Source organism: Leopardus geoffroyi, chromosome A1, assembly GCF_018350155.1.
Source record: "Leopardus geoffroyi isolate Oge1 chromosome A1, O.geoffroyi_Oge1_pat1.0, whole genome shotgun sequence".
In the NCBI taxonomy this organism is placed as follows: domain Eukaryota; kingdom Metazoa; phylum Chordata; class Mammalia; order Carnivora; family Felidae; genus Leopardus; species Leopardus geoffroyi.
This window is the reverse complement of record NC_059326.1, coordinates 50018761-50028202: the sequence shown is the minus strand read 5'-3', so window position 1 is coordinate 50028202 and position 9442 is coordinate 50018761. Positions and strand designations below refer to the sequence as shown.

Sequence of the window (9442 nt, the reverse complement as noted above, 5' to 3'; positions counted from 1 at the left end):
TAAATGTCAAAATTTATGATACAACGTATATTCATACTAAGGAGATGGAAATTGTGCCTGTGTCCCCGTACAAAATCTCCCACGAAATTAAAAAGAATAAGAAAGCTATTGCCAGTCCGCAAACAAGGTAAGTCTTTCACAAGAAAGAAAGGGAAGAAAAGAACTGCAGCTGTAATGTGGGACAAAAATAAAACGCAGATTAAGTCAAAGTTTAATTCACATAAAGTTTAATCAGTCAAGTTAATGAAAATATCAAAATTTCTCAGTTAGTGTATGGCAGCAGAAACTTAATTTTTGTTGCAAATAATACAGTATTTGGTGTTTCCATTACTGACAAGCTATGCTGCAGATAGAGCAATTGCATTGAACCTCAATTCATCAGGGTCACGTTCCATAAACTTCTTGCAAACTTCTATGGCATCCTATAGGGACAAAAATGGGTAATTTTTCAGTTTATAAACATGCATTTTATTACTAAATGATAAATAAGTGTTTCATATTTTCCTAATTCGTACTAATTTTATATTGCAGCCCTCTTTTTTCCCAATGCAAAATAACTTTAAGCATACCAGAAGAGTGAATGGTTGGTGGCCTAATTTGCTTAGTACAAAACTATAAGATACATATTTTGTTGATTATCAGCCACACAATTTGTTCATAAATTTAAAAATCTCTAAATGAGGATCAAGACACAAATGATGGTATCTTTGATTCAGTGAAATACGGGATAGGATGTGCACCTCTTTCAATACTGTTCTTGTCTTTTTCAAATTTGATACTTGTTCACACAAAGAGCTCTGAAAACCTCTTCATTTGCTGTAGATTTTTACCTCGAATTCAGAGTTTTCTTTTTGGATTTTCTCAAAAAGAAAGACATGGAAGCATCCAAATACAGAGAAAATGTTATACAAGTGATCTTTAGAGGTATTTTAAGGATAACAAGAACATTAATAACACTTAACGTGGCAAACAGGTTTTGTTGTTACCTCTAATAAAGTTTCATCACTAGTTTCCCCATGGTTAATTGGAAATGGTTTCCGTCCATCTGTGGAAAATGAAGAAACAGTTGAACGTTTAGATGCTTATACAGGACAATGTACTTCCAGCTTGCATTTTCCTCCTCCCACAGGGAGGCAAAGTTAAAAGATAATGGAAATGATATATCCTAAAAACGATTTCAAATGTGCTATCAATATTTTTCTACATTAAATGTTATTAGAACCTTGCTTCCATGTTTGAAAGTCTAAATTAGCTTCATAAACAGAAGATTTAGAAACAAACACAATTTTAATTTCCCTAAGAAAAGCAAAACTAGTAAGCCAGTTTTTAAAAAGATAAAATCCTAGTTTCTACCCTCATAAATATGAAAAATGTATTGGTTCATTTTAAAAGCTGAATCAGAAGGCTCCTAAGTGAGACTGACATGCTTACACAAATGAAAGGGAGCCACCACAAGATTTCTTTATTACCACCAATAATTGTGTACCACCAAGGCAGGAGTACAGAGCAGCAATCTAAACAACCGAGGGTCATTTCATGGATCACCAAAATTAATTAAACACAAATATAAACATCTTTTTTTTTTTTTTTAATTTTTTTTTTTCAACGTTTATTTATTTTGGGGACAGAGAGAGACAGAGCATGAACGGGGGAGGGGCAGAGAGAGAGGGAGACACAGAATCGGAAACAGGCTCCAGGCTCTGAGCCATCAGCCCAGAGCCTGACGCGGGGCTCAAACTCACGGACCGCGAGATCGTGACCTGGCTGAAGTCGGACGCTCAACCGACTGCGCCACCCAGGCGCCCCTAAACATCTTGAACAAACTCACCAAAATTAATTAAACACAAATATAAACATCTTGAACAAACTACTCCTTCATGAATGCTATGAAAAAAGGAAAAAGTCCAGTATTATAAAAACTCATCCTAACCAAAAGTTAATTGATACTCTATCCAAATCTAAATCTCAGATGTCTTATAAGTGGCACTTCAAGTTCAATTCATAAAACACAATCCCTTTTATAATTCCTGGCTTCCAAATGTAATAAAAAATGTTTGAATCCATATGCATATACAATGATAAGAGTTGGACCGATAGAAACCACTTTGGAAGAAAAATATGAGGGAAGATTAACCAAGCAAACTGAAAGGCAAAATGAGACAAATACTAAGTCTGGAGAAATAAAAAGTTTTTTAAAAAGTACATTAATTATGGCTCAGCTTAGAATAATATTTCTGTGGTTACAATAATACAAACAACTACAACAGAACTAGAAGAAGAGAAAGGAAATAATCTATTTTGTGATTGGGAGGGTGGGTAAGGAACAAGGGTGACACAGGAAAAGTAAATTCTTTTCCTCATGGGGAGTGAAGAGATAATACTTTGGCCACTTCCACCTCCAGCCAGGATGGAGTAACTGGTACCAGACGAGGCCTCCCAACAGAAACAACTTAAAAAACTGGACGAAATAGCTGAAACAGTTGTTCTTAGACATTAGAAAATAGGTAGCCTGTATGAAAGCCCAAGAGTAATAGTAGCTTCCTGCCAAGTCCATAATGGGAAACCCAAGTAGAGCACAATCGCCTTAATGAGGAGACTGAGCAGAACAAGAGCAGAGTTCAGGAATTTGCACAACGTCAGAGAGAAAGTAGCTCCCCACTTTGCAGAGCTGTTGCTCTTTGTCCGGGCCAGGATCAGCGTGCCAGGTGGGGCAGGGAGCAGTGTGTCTGGGTCTGAGTTTTAGGCTTGGGGTGGCCAAGAGCTCACTGATGTACAAGACGATTGGGTAAATCAAGAAATACACAAAGAGAAATGGAGAAGAACACTAGAATAAACTGTATGGTATTAGATTAGATTTAGAAGTATTAATGTAAATGAATGCTTTTAACTATATAAACAGATATAATTGTGGGCACATCTATACTCATATGTACATATACATATGTGAGTGTATTTTTATAATACACACAAATATTTCCTAGCTTTGTCTGCTGAGAGGGCCTGGTAGCAATGAGCACACCTACCGCCCAGATGTTGGTTCTAAATACCATTTTCTGCTAAAAAGAACCAGGGCTCTATGGAAAAGCAACTGAAGAGAGGGCTGGGGCACAGAAAATAAAAGACGAGCCTAGAACATCTTATTCTACGTGATAGGTAGAAAGTGCTTGAAGAATGACAGAAACATATCAAAAGGACAAAAGAGCCAGCTTGAAAGGGTTCCCGTCAAGGCCAAGTCTGGGAAAATCTGAGTATGAAAATAAATTATGGTAATGGACTGTAACCTCCTGAGTAAAATATGAACCCAGGAATCCATTCTGACATTGAATGAATGAAGGAAAAAAAAAAGGAAAGTTTCTAATGCTGGAGGAATTTTTTTCTCAAATCACCATTTGGCAACCATCATAGTGATAATTCAGTTAAGAATCATCAATGGATGCTAAATCTGATAAAGGCTTAAAGAGAAACTGTACATTTACATAGGCTTGAAGTATCTCCTGAATATTTATTCATCACTTCCTAACTAATAAGTATAACATATTAACATATTAATGTTTAACATACTTGTTAACTTTATAGTGGAGAAACCAGGCATATACCATCTAAACCAAATGATAAAGGTTATCATCACCAATAATGGGACAAATCAACATCATGAGCCTCCTGAAATGATGCTCCACAGCACCACTTCTACGGTATATGTGCTAAAAATGTACAAATTATGAAGAAATTATCAGACAACCCAAAATGGAAAATAATATCAAAGTAACTGCCCTATATGCTTAAAAATTAATGTGAAAGACATGAGAGTTAAGAATAGATTGAGGAGCCATTCCAGATTAAAGGAGACAAATATGACAACTAAACACAACACACAACCCTGGACTGACTGGACTCTGGACCTACAGAGGATATTGTAAACATCAGAAAAATTTTACTAGGATCCGTGAATTCAATGATAATATGGATCAGTGTTAATTCCTGATTTTGATAGTTACACTGTAGTTATGTAAGGGAGCATCCATCTGTTTTGAAGAAATACATAAATATTACAGAATAATGGGGCACCATGTCTGCACCTTATTTTCAAATAGTTCAGACATAGTAACTGAATCTGGGGAATCTAAGTAAAGAGTTTATGGGAACTCATATAATTTCTATAAATTTTTATAGAAAATTAATATGATTTCAAAATTAAAATGTTTTAAATGATCAACTAGTATTCTTGTTACTCTAGGTAGACAATAATTTTCTGGTTAACAGTTTTCTAATCTGCTGGTTCAATCAGTTCTAAATCCACTTTCAAACTTCATTGTTCTAATGTATCCATAAAGACTAATTACATCTATTTAAAAATATGTACTTCTTCCCCACCCTACATATGCCAGGAATGACATGAAGCCCTATGGAAAAGGAAGATGTGATAAGAAAAATATGAATAATTCCATTCCTTTCTCAGCTAAACTTACAATTTAGTAGAGAATGATAGTATTCAAGATGACCACTATCCTTTGTTGAATAATTACTGTGTAGAAATTAACTTGCACTATGTCTATACTCTGATAGTCTTATTTTTATTTAATTTTTCTTTTTTTTTAATGTTTATTTATTTTTTGAGAGACAGACAGAGTGTGAATGGGGAACAGGCAGAGAGAGACGGAGAAACAGAATCTGAAGCAGGCTCCAGGCTCTGAGCTGTCAGCATAAAGCCTAACAGGGGGCTCAAGCTCCTGAACTGTGAGGTCATGACCTGAGCCAAAGTCGGACACTTAACCGACTGAGCCACCCACCCAGGAGTCCCTGATAGCCTAATTTTTAAAAATAAGATTACTTCAAAATGATTTTTTTTCCTTAAAAACCACATGCTGTTCTCTTAATCACTGTTTTCTATTCACTGACTCCATAGTCTTCTCACTCAACATTCCTTTTACATTTATTAGGAATTCTCAACAGGGTTTTGCTGCCAGTTTCCCTTGCAGTGAATCAGCAACTGCCCATTTTCATTTGTTTTGTACTTATCCCTCTTCTCTATGACATCTAAAAGATTACTGCTATTCTTTAGAACTCTGAAATTCTTTAAACACATTTAAAGAAAGTAATCCCCAGAGGGCTCTAATTCTCTATTAGCCATGATCATTCTTCTTGCTAAAGAACACCTAACCAAACAAGACCTCAGTAGTTGTGCCTTTCTTTTCTGATGTTCTTCCTTTTCTGGTGTTCAAACCGATTTTAAAATCCTTTTCTGCTGATCTTGGCATGCTACAAAAGAAAACCATTCTTCATATGTAGCTTACCCTTTGATACACATCTTTCCTTCTGTCTTTTTTGGCCTTTGAGCTCAGAGAGCTAGCTAACCAAATAGAGTTTTTTAGTCAACTCCTTCCTATTGAGATGATCAGAGATTTCTTTTCCCTAAATATTTCTTAGATGTTATTTTTCGTTCTAATGATAATTCTCTCATTAGGAAAGTCATCATCACTTTCATGGTTTTGGTTATGGCTCATAGTTATTATTTCTCTGGCCTTTCCTAAGTCTACTTTCTTGAAGTCAACAAAATGTGTCTGGTAAGTCATAGCACTCTCTTTACTTCCATTTCCACTAGCTATTCTTCATGATTTAAGCTTCAGAGTAGAAACTCAGCTTCCAGCAACCAGACATGTGATCCCCAATCACTGCTACATCTTATCTCTATACAGACTTGGTAGACTGAGTTAGCAAAGCTTGTCTTCCACGCAGCCATGCGGGTCTGTCACATACTCCCGTGACAATGACTTCCCTTCAGCTTGATTCTAACTCAAAACACTCTACTATTGTAAACAACCCTCAGGGGTACAGGTATCTATACAATTGAGTTCTTTCCTTGCCTCATCCCTTTAATAGAGCCATTCTTTTTCATCAAGTATGTTATTCTGTTACTATTTTCCAAACATAAAATCTACCTAAATTTTATGCACCACATTTACAGTCACAGGAGTTCTTTCAGAACTCTTCCACCTTTAAATAAGTTGCAAGTTAATATGTAGATGGCAAATGAGAAGAAAGAGAACTAAAAATTATGGTGTCTAGAAATTGAAAAGACTTCTCTTTTGTATTTGGCCTTTTTTTAGCCCAAGAAGGTCTCATGGAGGAGACAAGAAGGACTCAAAATAAGTACTATATACCAACTATTAAAGAATCGTTAAGAGGTGTGTTATGTTTGAATGGATCAATTAACACTATGAGGATCTCCTCCACCACTCCCGGAAGTAGTCCACCTACAGGTAATTTCTAGAAAATAAGTGCAGCTATAGGCCAGAATGCCAAATAATTAATCACAGTTACTTTGACATACGTCTTAAGGAATGGCTGCCAGAAACACAAACTCCTGTAAAGTTAAAAAATCAGAGGCAACACAAAGAGATAGTACAAAAGCCTGAAATTAGTAATACCCATTACTGAATACAAAAATTAGTCATTATGGGGCGCCTGGGTGGCGCAGTCGGTTAAGCATCCGACTTCAGCCAGGTCACGATCTCGCAGTCCGTGAGTTCAAGCCCCGCGTCAGGCTCTGGGCTGATGGCTCAGAGCCTGGAGCCTGTTTCCGATTCTGTGTCTCCCTCTCTCTCTGCCCCTCCCCCGTTCATGCTCTGTCTCTCTGTGTCCCAAAAATAAATAAACGTTGGAAAAAAAAAATTAAAAAAAAAAAAAAATTAGTCATTATGAATATTACATGGTGTTTTAAAAGTTGTTTCAGGATCAAGATAGTTCATCCAGATGATGATAACTAACTTAGTAATTTGGTTAAGAATGCTGAAGTGATTTATAGGAGTTTCCTATGATTTTTACTTCTGTGTTTTGCTTGAGATGCAAAGGTGGTATGCACACTTTCTTGAATTATAAGTTGCTTAAATGTCAAAAAATTATTTTTTTCTAGTAAAAAATCTTAAATGGAAAACTGTCATTATGCCAACTCAAGTAAATACAGTAAATGTCAACAATCCTGTTAATCATAAATACTTTCCCATTTATCATTTCCTTCCCCAGAATAAATTTAAATAGATCTTACCTAATTCATAGAGATGCCCATCTACATGAACTAATGCAATAAAATGAAGATCTACTTTTTCATCTATACTTGGTGCCTGAAATAGGAGGGAAAAATATATATTATACACGTTAGTAGTCAATCAAGTACATTGTAAACACATACAAATATGAAATGGCATGAGAAAACATTCATCCAACATAATTCAAGGCTTATTAATCTTTGATATGGTGGACAAAGAATGAACATGACCACATTTATGACAATGTGGAAACACTGGAAAACATCCACTAGGAAAACATCAACTAAAGCACATCTTTCTTAATCTCAACAGATCTAAAAACCTTTAGTATTGTCCAACCCTGGAAGGCCCAGTACCTAGTACAAGCTGGGTGCCTAGTGGATGCACGATGCATACCTGCTGAATGACATGAGTGCGTGAACTGATTTGTCTAATTTTTGAAATTTGAAATAAGAATGTTTTTAAAAAAATTAATAACAGCATAAAGTTAAAAGAAACTTTTCAAGCTAAATTTTAAGACATCAAGAAAGTGAATTCTTTCCTTCATGATTTGAACTTGATAATCTCAGTTTTTGAACAATGTAATATAAATAGTCTTAGAATAAAATAACTCTCATTATTCATCACAGATCAAAAGGTTTAAAAATGAATAAATTCAGGAAAATAGCCCAAAAGAGTAAAGGGGGAAAAAAAGATAAAAGCAAATTAAAATACAATTAACTATAACCTATGATTTTTCTCCGGCTTTCTTAGTAAACTATTTGAAATTAAAATTATGTCTACTTGTTTCTTGTTTTGTGTGTGTGTGTGTGTGTGTATGTGTGTGTGTGTGTGTGTGTGTGTGTGTGTGTTGTAGTTCACTGAATTCAATTTTCATTAAGCAATATCTGCTACATTTCTTAGAAATTTAAATAAATTACCCAAGGTCAATACATGATTAACTGGCACTGTCTATGATACCGAGTAAGCTGTACAGTTTAACACTACTATGTGTTAGCTATATATCAAATCTAAATAGTCTGAAAGAAAATACAATCACTGTTAAATGCAAGTACAAATTTTAGAGGCAAACGTTTTAAAGAGGCACAAATCAAATTACATCTCATATTAACATCCTGTAAGTAGCACAACACTATCTGAACTGCAAAAATTTTTTTCAGTTAATTTTATAATTTTAAATAGTTTTAATAAGAAGTTTTCAGATGCAAAAATTGAAATTTACAGAATAAACATTATTTTGGATTTACTGAATGCTTCTAAAACATTTACAGATAGTGTGACTCATCTAAATTCACGTTATTCTTCAGAGATTATTTCCCCCCAATTATGAATGGGAGAACCTCAATGTAACATTCATGTGGCAAACTAGTTCTTCTTAATTTCACTTTAGAATGAAGAATTCCACTGTTGGTAGTAATCAGAATTATCTACTTTTACTATTGCTCCAATAGTAGACTCCTCTCAACCCCCTTCTTGCAGTGGCCTCTATGAGAATGGATTAGGAGGGAGTCCATTCCATCTTGGACCGTTTGTTGGAGTTATCCTTCATCTGAGGCTAATATATGTCTCCCACTATTTTCCATTATGTTAGAAAAAGTCTAGCCCCTCTTGAACATGGTATTTCTTCAGATATTTAAAGACAGTGATATTGAGTTCCCTTATTTTCCTGGTCGGAGAATCAAAAAATATTAGTGATCACTCAATCCAATATCCTCGTTTTACTAATGACCAAAAGAAAATCCAATTTTTCAAGGCTACACCTAAGCAATTCTACAAACTATACATTCAGTTCTATAACAAAAAATACTAGAAATGATTTTTTATCCAACTAGAAAATGGTCTTTACTCATTTTAAGACAATTCTCCCAACAGGATATCAAGTATTTTAAATGTTTAGAACTATTGTATTTTCTAAAAGTATAAATTATTTTAACCCCATCTCTTAAGAATAATACATCTTATAGCTTCTATTTTTCAGAATCTGTCAGTACATACAACCATTCTAGAGGTAAAAGTAGCACAACTGGAGTTCTAGACCTGAATATGTACCCGATCCCTGTGCGCACTGGGTTTCTTATCTGTTTTAAAGCTTAAGTGAAATGCATGAAAGTACTTTGTAAATTGTTAAGTGCTATAAAAGCATTATGTAATGTTAAAAATATTAATACTCCATTATCACAAATATAAGAAATCACTCAAGCTAGTGACTCATAATTGTGAGTCATTATACCTTTTATCCAAAAGTGTGTACTAAAAATATAAAACTCCAAAGAGGGTATGAGAAGCCTTCAAATTGTTATAAAAGGTAAGTAAAGCTCAAAATTTCTAAGCCTTCCACAAAACCTCAGTACCTACTAGGAGCCCTTCCCTTTGGTCAACTTCATTAGTCTGAAATTTGC

At 34.8% G+C, this 9442-nt stretch overlaps 1 protein-coding gene across 3 annotated transcripts in view; it reads right to left on the bottom strand.

Annotated features, from left to right (window-relative positions):
• Nucleotides 1–210: 210 nt before the first annotated feature.
• The window catches only part of UCHL3 (ubiquitin C-terminal hydrolase L3), a 100113-nt gene continuing 90881 nt past the window's right edge, over nucleotides 211–9442 (bottom strand). For all 3 annotated transcript variants that reach the window (XM_045479419.1, XM_045479401.1, XM_045479410.1), the window contains 3 exons: nucleotides 7043–7118; nucleotides 987–1045; nucleotides 211–422 (listed from right to left, as the gene is read on the bottom strand). In XM_045479419.1, coding sequence (XP_045335375.1) covers nucleotides 339–422; nucleotides 987–1045; nucleotides 7043–7118 — 219 coding nt within the window. In that variant the 3' untranslated portion in view covers nucleotides 211–338. The remainder of the gene's footprint in view (nucleotides 423–986; nucleotides 1046–7042; nucleotides 7119–9442) is intronic.